This window comes from Amblyomma americanum, chromosome 2 (assembly GCF_052857255.1).
Source record: "Amblyomma americanum isolate KBUSLIRL-KWMA chromosome 2, ASM5285725v1, whole genome shotgun sequence".
NCBI lineage: Eukaryota > Metazoa > Arthropoda > Arachnida > Ixodida > Ixodidae > Amblyomma > Amblyomma americanum.
The window spans coordinates 180,356,912-180,370,456 of NC_135498.1; the positions used below are offsets into that span (position 1 = coordinate 180,356,912).

A 13,545-nucleotide genomic window follows, 5' to 3' on the forward strand; every position below is an offset into this window, starting at 1 on the left:
AGAGGAGGAAATACCGCGCCCAAATAAGTATATACCGGCGCCACTTAGGCGCCCTAAGCTTGACAGGCCGTGAAATTATGACGCACAAACGGCCGCATAGGGGAGCCCTTTGGCCGTCGATCGCGTTCCCCAACTGGCGCCGCATCGTCCCGGCCGATCGCAGCCCCCCAACGGGTGGCGACCAGCTGGCAGCAGTGGTGAGGAGAGGAGATTCTGTGCCCAGGTTTACCGGCCCCTACCTCAGTCCGTGCCACTGCCTTTCTCCTTTCCACCGCCGCAGGAGGAGGAGGAGGAGAGAACAAGCGCGCACCGAGCGCGACGCTGTCGACGCCTGGCGGACGCTTGGCGGCGCACCGCCCTTTTCGAAACGAGCCGGCGGCCCACTGCCCGTCGCCCGTTCACTCAGGCGCGTCAGCCTCTGCGGGCCAGCGTTGCTGCGCCCCTGATGCTGCGGGACGCGACCGCGAAGCTTCGCACAGTAGCCGCTGACGAGGGCGCCAAAGCTGTAGGTCGCCTGTGCGAACGCTGTGCATGCCAAGTACCCTCGTCCACAACGAACGCTAGTCGTCGACAGTAGACATACCTCAAGACGATGACATTCGGAGACTTGTAGTCTATCGCAGTTGCGTCGCAGTCTCAGTAGCTTGTGCGTACTGGGACCTCAGTCATACGACACGATTCGGTGGGCAGTAAAATTTTCGAACCGAAAACGACGTTCCGAACTCGCGGAGAAACATTGAGTCCCGGGACCATACCGTACTCCGCGCCGACGAACAGTCCACATCTCCGATCCGACGAGGCCGAGCAGACGACACGAACGCAACATGCCGAGGGGCTTCCTGCTGCAGCGCTACACGCGCCACAACTCGGACGGCGAGGACAACCGGTCGGACTCGTCCTCTTCGTCCGACCACGAAGACATCGTGCGCATCGCTTCGTCCCCGCCGGTCGTCAAGAGCTGCGAGTCGCTGCTGCTCCGAACCAGCGCACTGCTGCAGCCCAGCAATGCTTCGCCTCCGCCCTCCTCCGAGGAAGCCGCCGAGAGGAAGAAGACGTCTCCCACGGGTCCTCCGCCTCTGCTGCACGCCAGCCCTCCGCGCAAGAGCGCCCACAAGGACTCCGCCGGCGCGTCCCCTTCGCCGCAGGCCAAGGGAGATGGGGGCCACGCCAGCAGCAACGGCAAGTCCGCCGTGCGTCGCCTGCTGTTCGACGACGACACCCTGTCCCCCGTGTCGGGAACCTTCATCCGGCCCTACAGCGAGGACGACGACGACCTGGAGCTGGACGAAGAGCTCGACTACGACATCCCGGCCGCGCTGAACCCCGTCGTGGTGAGCGAGGAAGCGCGCGCCGAGTTGGCCAAGATCGAGAACAAGATCGGCGCGTACGTGTGTCGCCTGTGCCGGCAGCGGTTCGGCGACGCGTTCGCCCTGGCCCAGCACCGGTGCTCGCGCATCGTGCACCTCGAGTACCGGTGCCCGGACTGTGCCAAGCTGTTCAACTGCCCGGCCAACTTGGCCTCGCACCGCCGCTGGCACCGGCCCCGCACCGAGGCCGGCTCGGCCGACGCCAAGCAGAGGACGGCGCAGGACGAGGAGGGCCCCTACGTCTGCCCCGGCTGCCCCAAGAGGTTCCGCAGGATGGCCTACCTCCGCAAGCACGCCGCCGTCCACGCCCAGGCCGAGGCCACGTGAGCGCCGTTTGCTGTTCGGTGAGTGGGACTCATCCGCCCTGACGTCCGTTCCGACGGCAGCGCGAAGACGGAGATGTATGCGTGACTTAAAGGCTCGCAAGAGTTAGCCATTGTAGACTGCCTGAGTTTCCACATTCATTAATACATTCAAAATAGCATCCATTACTTCCCTGCAGTTAATAGTTACAAAGGTATGATCGGCCACAATTACCCTCAGTTTGAGCTAACCGCTCGTAGCATGTAGTAAACGCCGTCATTATTCCTATTTTACCCATTTTGGCTTGCCACAGCTGCAAGCAGTATGGCAGCAATCTGTGTTTCTTGAGTGAATGTGCAGGCTATAAGTAAACGGTCGATTCGGCGGCCCCCTAATTGACTATTGGTGTCAGTAGAGAGCTTTAGAAGTGGGATATACTATCGGTTATGGGAATAGGGGAATAGCGGAACGACATTGCGCATGCGCAGAGCAGTAACGCACCTCGGCTTATTGTCCTGCGCATGCGCAATGCCGTTCCGCTATTATTCTATCCCCCTAACCAGGAGTGTCTCTCTATCCCAAAACTCGCTGATTCCGCCATTCCAACCGCCGCTTACTTCACGCACTGGAGTTAATTAATGCGCTATCAAGGACCGCCCACAAGCTTTATGAACTATTCGGAGTGACACTGACCGATACACGGTGAACGCTTATTGGACGACACGTGTGGGGTCTTTAACGAGAAGAAAGAAGGTAAAAGCTCCTTTAAATAAAATGCGCCCGATCATCTCACAAAGGCCCTGACACGCTTAAAGTGGCCGATGTATATTCAATTAGTTAATAATGGCTTCGTGCCCTTTCAATTAGCACCCTACTTCGCGTACTAATTGAATGCGTACTTATTGCATGTTACGCCCTTTTGTTGAGGTCTAATAACATGTTCTATTCCTGCAGCAGTGGGAATGAACTGAATATTTTAATGTCTTAAACTGCGCAAAACGAAATGAAGTTCGCTCAGTGTGAAAACTTGCAGCTGCCGCATGATTCGCGAAAGCTGACCTTGAAAAGATGCGCCTCTGCGAAAAAACGCGCTATGCGTCGATCAAATATTCCTTCCAGTTGTTAGGTCGAAGTTAAACAGAATAAACGCGGACACATGCTGCTCATCCCATTGTTACTTTACGGAAAGAAGAGCCATAGAAGTAAATACAACGGCGCAGCAGGCTACGCGCACGACATTTCGGATTGTTTTTAGGCGTTTACCAACTGATGTATTTACCGGTAGATAAGCGATTAATTCGCTTTTGGATAGAAATCCACACTAGGCAACAGCTTCTCACTTTGTTACTTCAATACATTGCTTTGCTGCGGGGATCAGACGTGAGATATGAAGAGAAAAGAGAGAATGAAATGTATTGAACTTTTAGCCCCCCGCCCGCGGCTTTAGGCATGAAGAGATGTCACAGGAACAACTGCGGATGCCTTTCAAGTTGTGACAACGCGGACATCAGCAGATTTTCGTTGGACCGATGGACCGGCCCACGTAGCCCTGCCAAGGCCATGCGTGCAATCTAGTTATACATTCTATCTTCGCTTCGAGGCGTGTTGAAGTGCTTTCGAAGAGCGAAACAGTTAATACGTGTTTCATATCAAACCCGCCGCTGTAATTGCTCAGTGGCCTTGGCGTTCAGTAACTCAGCTGAAGGTAACGGGTTCGGGATAATGATAGGTGTAACGATAAAAGCCAGGAGGAAAGCAGAGCGGGTCAGGAAACAAACCAGAGTTCATGATTTCCTAATCCTAATCAGGAAGAAGAAATGGTCCTGGGTAGGCCTTGTAGTGCGAAGGCAAGGTAACCGATGGTCTTTAAGAGTAACGGAGTGGATTCCAAGAGAAGTCAAGCGTAGCAGAAGTGGAGCAAGTTAGGTGGGCGGAAGAAGCTTGCGAGAATAATGTGGCCTCAGCTGGCCTATCCAATTCACAGGACCGGGTGAATTGGAGATATATGGGAGAGACCCTGCGGTGGACGTTGTGAGGCTGATAATTGGGATGATGACGATAATAACGGGTTCCCTACCGGCCGAGGCGCTTGCATACCGAAGGAGGCGCGCTGTAGAAACTCCCGTCCACCGAAACTTCACTACACTTTAATTAATCCTAGGAGGACAAAAGAAATCTATACCTCTCCACGGCGGTGTTCGTCATTCAATGATCTATTCATAAATCAAACTCCCCACCGAAAGGGACACTGGGGACAAATTGAAATTGGCCTGTATTGATGGACTGCCACGTTGTAATTGAAAATGGCCTATTTCCACCTAAAGCGGAGCATTTATAAAATAGAAAAAGCAAAAAAAAAAAATGAAACAGGTGTCGCCACCACCAGCCGTTTCCGTTGGGAAACGTGCGTCAACGCATTTTTCACGGAACCCTGAGGCCATAGGTTATGCCGCCGTTTACTTCCGAACCGTGATCACTGAGTACTTTCAGGTGTACACGTCACGAGTTTGGGTAGAGTAGCGTGAAAAGTTTAAAGTCACGTTTTCTGCGCAATAAATGCGTCTTTTGCTGCCTTGCAGCCACCAGCATATCCAGAAAAAGCCATAGAATGTATTATTTTGCTAAGAAAAAGAAAGGAATGAGGTTGTCCTCAGCGGCCGATTAAGAACCTCCAGCTTTCCTAGGTAACAGTTCCACGTAATCAGGTGTTGCGCGAACGTTGATCCTTCACGATACCAAAGTATAGAGACCGGTCCTGTCGCAATGTGTTGTGCATACTAAAGAACGGTAGCGGATTTACCTCTTGTATATAAACCCCAACAAGAAATCACGCATCGCACTTCCTTTAATTATATCTTTCACTATTGTTTTGCACAAAACTTGTGCGGTCAATTTTTTCCGGTCGTTAATGAGGGAATTAGATTCTTTACTCTAATGCAACATGTTTTCCAGCAAGATTCAGGCGAGTTCCGTACCGCTGTCTTCAGCCTGTCACTGAGCGCCACATGGCGGTCGGTTCGAGTGGTAATACGTGCCCTGATGAAGCGGCTTTACGGCTGGAAAAGAACGTCGCTTGTCATTTGGACGCGCACGGAGTACAACTACGAGTGCGGTCAGGTCGGCTCATTGAGTAGGGTTAGAACCTGCGGCTACCTGTGACAGGGCCATTCCTGCATAAAACATGTTGCCGAGCTAGTTGGTGCATTCCAAGTGTACTGGAAACACTTGCGTGAAGTGGACGACACAAGAAGGAACGTAGGATGCGCGTTTCTTCTAAAGAAGTGTCTACCTTCCGCGCGCTAGTTCGTCTTCTTTCTTGTGCCGTCCAGTTCGCGTAAGGCTTTCTCGTTTGTTAAGAATACTTCAGTCATTCCAGGACACGTTCAGAAGCGGATGCTGTGTCTGACTTTGCATGCATTCACCATAGCAATATGCTAACTGACTGGTTAACCAACAATATTACTGACCAACTAATAACTAACTGAATTAAGCGCCATATAACTGGTCAGCTAACCACTGACTGGAAACTAACTTACTTAATCATTGAAAAACTAACCAAACAACGAACTACTAACCAAACTCACTAACCCACCATATCGCTGGCCAACCAAATAATTGACCAACTGATTAACCTAGAATATCGCTGACAAACTAACTAACCGACCAAGTTACTTACCCATCAAATAAATCACCATCAAACTAACTGACTAACCGACTAAATCACATCTACCAGCGCTAATCTACTAAATCACTGACCAACTAACCGAATATCTGACCGACTAGCTGACTAAGCCACCAAAGAACTGTCAAACTAACCAACTAAATTACTAACGTGCCAGCACTAACCTGTGGAAACCAATTAAATCACTGACCAGCTAACCGAATAACTGACTAACCCACCATATAACTAACCAACTAACAAACCAACCGATTAACTGACTAACCCACCAAATGAATAACTGACCGACTAACCGACTAAATCACCGACCGACCAGCATTAACCTACCAACTCGCTGGCCAGCTAACCAAATAACTGACATAAGCTACCAACCTACCAAATAACTCAACTGACTTACTATCCAACAGCACTAACTAATCTACCAAACAACTGACTAACAAACTGGCTGACTGCCTAACCGAATAATTAACCAACGAATTAATTTACTGACTGACTGCATAACCAACCATCATCACTTTCCAGATAACCAAATACAGGACAAACAAAGTGGCTGACTAACCAGCCAAATCACTGACCAGCTAACCAAAGAACTGACCAACTAATGCATAAAGCACCAAATAACTGCTCAACTAACTGAGTGACCAACACACCTTATCACTGGCCACCTAACTACTAACCAACTGATTAACCAACCAAGTCACTGACCAACCAACTACTAAATAATAACCCAGTAACTGACTAACCAACCAACCGATTGACTGACTAAGCAACCAAACCTCTGATCAACTAATCAAATTGTTGACTGACTGACCCAGCAAATCACTGTGCAAAAAAGTGGTTCACTAGCCAACCGAATAATTGACCAACTGTCTAACCTAGAAAATCACTGACTAACTAGCAAACCAACTAACACACTGACTAACCCACCATTTTACTGACCTACTAACTGACTTACCAGCCAACTAAATCACTTAATTACTAGCATTAACCTACCAAATAACTAACCAACTAAACAAACAACTGACCGACTAACAATAACCCGACACATAAATGCTAAACTGATTGACTGAGCAACCAAGCAAATCATTGACCAGCCAGTACTAACCCACCAATAACTGACCACCAAATTGACTGAGTAACTTACCTATTAACTAGCCCACCAAATAACTGACGGACTAAATAACCAATAAATAACTGACTAAGAAACTGACTGACAGAATAACCAATCAAATCACTGAGCAGCAAAGCAAAGAACTGACTAGCAAACTGAATGATTTACTTAGCAACCAAATGACTGACCAGCTTACTAAATAAATGGCCCACTAATGTAATAGCCCATAAAAGAACTGACCAAGTTAATGAGCGACCAGCACATCATAAACTGACATTCCGGCTACTAAGCAACTGACTGAATAGCCATCCAATCTACTGACCAACCAACACTAACCTACCAAATGATTGACGACCAACCACTAAACAATAACAGACCAAATGGCTAAGCCATCGACTGACTGACAAACCAACGAAATCATTGATCAGCTAACAATATAGTTGAACGTTTGACTAACCAACCAAATAATTCAGCAACTTATTGACTGACTGATTAAGAACCAAATCTCGAAAACACGAAATGATTAACCTACTGACATCTCTGATCAACTAGCTGACTAATATACGAAATCAGTAGCCAACTAACTGAGAATACAGCCAAATAACTTTCAATGAAATAAATAACCGACCAAATAACTGACCAAACAGCCGAATAACCGACTAAATGACTGACGAACCAAATAACAAACTATATAACCAGTGAAATAATTAACCAAGCAAATAAATACCGAGCCAATTACTCACAAACTTACACCCGAATAGCTCACTGACTCACGAACCAATAAAAATACTGACCAACTAACCAAGCAACTAACAACCCAAACAGCGAGGACAGACGCAACTAACTATCCTACTGCTTTATTAACCTACTACCTACTCAATTGGTGGCATTACCGTTTGAACAACCAACGCATACGAGTAAATTACTAAGCAGAAAAACTTCTAACTGGTCACCTAGCAAGAAAACTGAGTAACCCGCAAAGTCGCAACTCAACTAAATGACATTTGTTGACGTGGAAATGTCCAGTTTCACTCGCCTCGAGTGAACTCACAAAAGCAGCTTTAAGTGGGGTCTTTGACCCCACCTTGAGTAATCGAAAATTCCTTGTGCCACGGCGCTCTTTGGCCATAGCCGGCCTTGCGCCATAAAAATCTATAATCACTATCATTATCATGAAGTGGCATTTACATCGGAAACAGGGCCTTCAATTTTATTTGAGTTGGGACGCCGGAGCTGCTTCAGATTGCTAGTAGTGTCAGGGAGGAGGAAGAGGTTTGTGGCACTGTGACTGATGTGATGCGCCAAGCCCAATGTGGCATGACTTAGTTATGGCTAATAGGTATTATGATCTAAAATAGGAGTTCAAAATACTGTAGAATTGGGACCAAGTGAGCGATTCGGGCTGAGCCGCATGGTGTCCGACGAATTGATGGTGCGCATACAAAGCAGACGCTGCTGCAATATAAGCGCAGCACACACCGTTCAGCGCGCTCCTAACGATCATAGTTGTTCCACTATAGTGAGTCCAAGAAATCCGAAGAACGGGAGGGAGGTTACTATTTTCCAGCCAGTGTGCGGCTCAAAGCTGTCGTCTTATCGGGCAAACGCAAAACCAGGGGCCGAGTAGGAATAAAAATGAGACGCACGAGGTCGGTGAAGCATCCTGATAAAGCGCACAGAAGTGTGCTGTCCGCGCAGAAAGGCCGGTCCGCCGCGCCGGTTTGTGCCGAGCGCACCTGGGGGTCGAGTCAATGCACGCGGGACGACAGTTGCGCGCCAGCATGTGGAGAGGAGGGGGCCAGCGGAGAGGGGTTCACAAATTCAATGTTCTTCGCCAAGAGTACACTCTAACGATGATCAGTTTGGGAATGGTAGTTGCTAAGAGTATTCCTAGAAAAAGAGTTTAAAAATTGGAGAGGACACTTATTAAGCTCCGCCCTAACGGTATGACGCGATAGCGTAGTGGGTTAGGCTTTCCACTCTGAGCGTTTTAACACCTTTTAACGCATTAAAAAATTGTTAAATTGTTTTATTAATTAACTGATCATTTGCCCACTCTAAATTTTCTTAATTAGCATCATAAAGCATTGGCTTTTCATTCTGAGAATTTTCACACCTTTTAACTCACTTTTTCCTATCTTTATTTCTTTAATTAATCGATTAATTACAACGTTTTCATTAACTCGTCGTCGCCTATCACACACCAATCAGTCATCAATCACTAGAACCACAAATTGGCATGATGCGATTTTTTTTTGCGCAGCCCCCGATTATTTCTGACACACAGTGCCGACTACGCCGACGGCTTCACGACCGAGCCAGCTGTATACGCTATCGAGTAACACAGCGTGCTTCCGGCTCTCGTTGCAATACGTAACCGAAATGCTCGCCGCAGGCGCTCGTCGTCAAACGTCAAAATTCACATTTAATCGACTCGTCAGATCGAAGGGAATTGAATAGGCAGAGCCAAAATACCTCCGCAATTTGCTCCTGACTGAACGTCAAAGATCAGGTCTGCACTGCTTTCCAACTCTGCGTAAGAAGTCCTTCTTAAAACACTGCCTTCAGTTTCAGCGCCGGTACAGGTCTTTCATATGCGTCAGACGGCAAAAGTGACCCATTCGGGCTCGTCGCTCGGTCAACTAATCAAGCGCAGTTTCGCGAAAATCTGCATGTTTTCCGAGCGCCTCGGACTCACAGAGCGCTTGCGCCCCAACAGAACATATATTAAGAAACACCAAGCAGCTTTGGCTAGTAGCGGAACGATGCTGCATGCGTCCGCGCAAATCCTTCTCCGTAATCAGCGCGCTTATAATGACGCGCGCTGATTGGCGTTGTGTCTGAAAAGCACTTTGATGAATTCTGCGAAAGAAACAGCTTTCAGCTGAATTTTTAATGACAAAACGCTACTTCACGGGGTCAAACCCCAACCAACAATCCTGTGGCGTCCCTAAACTTGAATTTGCAGAAATAAAATAAATATTGCCGCTGGCTGTTTTTCCAACCCGCGGCGGCACGAGCAGATCATCTTCACTGGCCACTGCACGAGAGTACTATACTATCTCCACAGATAAACTAGTGTTAAACTGCAACACACTCTCGCGCTGTGCAATCTACATTGTCTTCATCATCTTCCATCTGCGGCGCGAACAGATCGGCTTAACCTCGATCAGAGCTCAACCTGAGTCTAATATCTTCGCCAGGCCTGTCAACCACTCAACAAAGCAAAACCAGGAGCCAACCATGCAGGCTAAACGCATGCTTTCTCACGTATTTTCGGTTTAACTACGTTAAATCTCTACAACTTTTTTTTTTCTTTTGTGCACCTCACTCTTGTGACTCCTTCAGTTTTTTTGAAGCCTCGTCGCCAGATGTGGTAAATACATGGATAATACGTCAGCAAGTAATTTATCACCTGCTCAACGCTAGCTAATATAGCAATCCTGCGATGCCATCAAAACATGTCCCTAGGTCGCACTCACCCAAGGTTTGTTTACGACAGTGTGACGCCATTCAGCATAGAAAGCTGAATACAGCTCTGCCTACTGTAGCTATTCTTCTCAAAACAACCGCGTTTCTCAAGATCGGTGAGACTGGAATCTTGAGTTCCATGAATGGTAGGTATGTACTGAAGCCTACTTTTAAAATGTTATTTGGATTAACTCCGCGATACAGTGGCTGTGTAACGCAAATGGCGACACTTGAGACGACAGATCAGTCTACAGGGTTTTTCAGGGAAGTCGTTAAGTAATCTTCAAAAATAGGCTTTAAAGAAAAAAATGTGCCTTTCGCCAGTGTTACCAGTGTTGACAGACACCGGAAAGTCATTCAATTGTCTTAACTAGTGAGCTGTTTAACTAATTTCTGATAAGTAAATTTTTAACTCTCACAGCTAGGCGACTGGTTGCAATGAGAGATTTGCAGCCGGTCGCTAGAAATAGTCATAGAAATTTTTAGAATTTCGAAAACGCGATTACCCTCGCTGCTGTGGCTCGACAAAATCTGGTTACATTGTGCCAAAATACATACGCTTTCGAAAAGCATGCAGGGAAAGCAACCTCTTCATTGCACGTAACTAGTTAAAATACCAATATTTGTCGAGCCATAGCGACTAGGCTAATCGCATTTTAGAAATTCTAAAAACTGATATGGCTATTACTAACAACTGGCTACAAATATCTAATTGCAACTGGGCGCCTAACTCTACTACTTAAAAAGGTAATATTTCAAAATTAGTTAACTAACTTACTACTCAAGACGATTCACCTAATTTATGGTGTCCGCCAGCACTGGTAATACTATGCTGAAAAAGCCATATTTTCACCTCAAAAAAGCCCCGCCGCGGTGGCTCAGTGGTTAGGGCGCTCGACTACTGATCCGGAGTTCCCGGGTTCAATCCCGACCGCGGCGGCTGCGTTTTTATGGAGGAAAAACGCTAAGGCGCCCGTGTGCTGTGCGATGCCAGTGCACGTTAAAGATCCCCAGGTGGTTGAAATTATTCCGGAGCCCTCCACTACGGCACCTCTCTCTTCCTTTCTTCTTTCACTCCCTCCTTTACCCTCCCCTTACGGCGCGATTCAGGTGTCCAACGATATTTGAGACAGATACTGCGCCATTTCCTTTCCCCCCAAAACCAATTATTATTATTATCACCTCAAAAAAACAATTTTTGAGAATTGCCCTCCACTACGGCACCTCCTTCTTCCTTTCTTCTTTCACTCCCTCCCTTATCCCTTCCCTAACGGCGCGGTTCAGGTGTCCAACGATATATGAGACAGATACTGTGCCATTTCCTTTCCCCAAAAAACCAATTATTATTAATTGCTTCGCCTTCTCTGAAACTCCCTGTATATGTTGTCTTGAAAGTTTTTTGCCATTTACTTCCGCACCGCGTCTGAAAATCGTTCTTGGCGGAGAATATCTACAAGTCGCCAACTTTTAAAGCTCAGAGCTACAACGCCAGCGTAAAAAAAAAGATAAAGCCGAGAAAGGTGATAGGACAAAGTGTACTGCTTCGTTCTCCGCTCCCCCGAATGCGTGTCGCTGTGGTCGAGTTTTATCTTCCCAAAGAACCACCTCTGCGACAAATTCGGTTCGATGGTGTGGCCGGTGCTCAGAAATCCCGGTGAATAGCGAAACCTTTCCGAGCTTCGTGGTCACGGCGGCGAAACAGATACTCCTGTTTCACAACATCCATCCCACGCGAGAATTTCGGAATTGCTGTCGACGTAGAAGCGATTGTATTTGCTGGTAGCCGGCTTAAAAATTCGCTATCAGGCATATGTTCTCCAAGCAGGGTGTTTTTTTAGTGTACCTTCTTTCACGCTACCAGGTCACTTCACAATGATTCGATCTAGAAATAGGCTAAGTACTGATATGACAGCCGGCAGCCGGTATCAGTTCTACGAATAGTCATCCTGATCCGGTTGACTCTCGCTAAACTTGGGTAGCTGAGAGAACTAACATTACGGTATTGGAGGCAGTTATGCGCGGCGCGCTTTCTCGCCAGCAGTAATGCGAAGCCTATGGGCAAGGTGTAGTAATGTAGAGAACATATAGAGGAGAATCACTTTGGATAACAAAGTACATTGTGAGGGGAAGAAGACCCAGGCCGGGGTGCCTGAAAGTCCGGTGGAGGGATAAGATGGGAAGTATTTCAGAATAGGTTGACCGTGGGCTGAGGCAAGATGGGGATAAATGGGAATTAATGGGAACGTTCTACAGTGTGTGGAATCCGGCTAACGACGTTGATGCCATGATACGTTGCCTCGTGCGAATTCGAGTATACTAGGCCGAGTTAAAGGTAAAAAAAAAAGACACAGATGCCGAAGCCGTCGAGGTGTAGTTCCGTGTTCCACGGCCAAGACTTTTCCTTTCTTTGCCTTGAGCATCGAATGCGACGGCATGCAAACAAACACCAGTTGCGTGGAAATAAATGAATAATTAAAACGCGCGGATCCCTGGGCTGACACGAGAGCCCGACGCTTCCCCAGCTGTACGCAGACGACCGACCGGCGCTCCTGCTGTGGTCGTACGTAGACACAGGGCCAGCGAGCGACTCGCGTTCTCGTCAAAAATGCACGCTGACGAGGCCATGTGGCATAGAGAGGCCCCCGCTTGCTTCCGCCAACTGACCGGTATCGATTCCACGTGGGCTACTACGGGTATGCAATATGCAGTGGTCATCCGGGAATACGCGTTATGAGCCTACACGGAATGGGAACCCGCAGACTGCCGCCGGAGAGACGCGTGTCACCGCAGACCGGCCAAAAGAGCCTGTGGAACTGGAGTCGCCTGATCGAAGACCCAGTTCATCAACACATTTCAAGGCACAAGAGCACCTCGAATCTGGTCGGAAACAGTTTTGCTAGCCAATGATACCGCAGTCGCGGTACCTGACGCTCACTATAGTCACTCTCACGGGCAAGCAACCTTGAGAATTTTGCTTCTGGCTACAGCTGACGGCAGGTGCCTGTACATGAACAATGCCGCGCTATTTAAAACAAGGCACGCGCAGCATACGTGCCCGGTCATATGGTAGTTCGGGCGCGCCTTTCGTACTTTACGACGCAGTTTTTTTGTTGGTGTGACGCAGTCTAGCTGGTAACTCCCTGTTGGTCAGCCCTAACACATCAGTGTGAACAAGATCTTTTGGTACGTACAAAAGAGAATGTTTTGAAGGTTTCAAGGTTTTTTTTTTTTTAACGCGAAAGCGTTAAAGGCCCCGTTGACAAGAAAATCCGGTGTCGGCGTTGTGAGCGAAAAATCACGGGCATGACTCTGGCAAGTTTTGCCCGGAGAGCAACCCATAAGAGGCAGGTGGGCTGCCTAGGTTAAGTGACCTTGCGGTGTCATCCCAACTTGCAACACCGAATTTTGAGCAAACTCCCCACTGTGGCAGGTGGCAGTTAAATTAATGATTGGTCACTCGGGAACAGCAGCCCGGGCCGCACAACGCCCACCGCTGAGAGCACCTGTCATCGCAGGGCAGTGGCGCATCGCTTAATCGCTGAACCACTGCGCCAGGGGTGGTGTGAGGGCTCCCAGGCATCTATGAATGTAAATCATAGAATGACCTTGGGCCT

The 13,545-nt window shown here is 48.1% G+C and overlaps 1 protein-coding gene across 1 annotated transcript in view; it reads left to right on the top strand.

Annotated features, from left to right (window-relative positions):
• The first annotated feature begins 407 nt into the window (after positions 1-407).
• The window catches only part of LOC144122033 (insulinoma-associated protein 1a-like), an 80,598-nt gene continuing 67,460 nt past the window's right edge, over positions 408-13,545 (top strand). Inside the window, exon 1 of the mRNA XM_077655548.1 lies at positions 408-1,711. Coding sequence (XP_077511674.1) covers positions 825-1,694 — 870 coding nt within the window. The 5' untranslated portion in view covers positions 408-824 and the 3' untranslated portion in view covers positions 1,695-1,711. The remainder of the gene's footprint in view (positions 1,712-13,545) is intronic.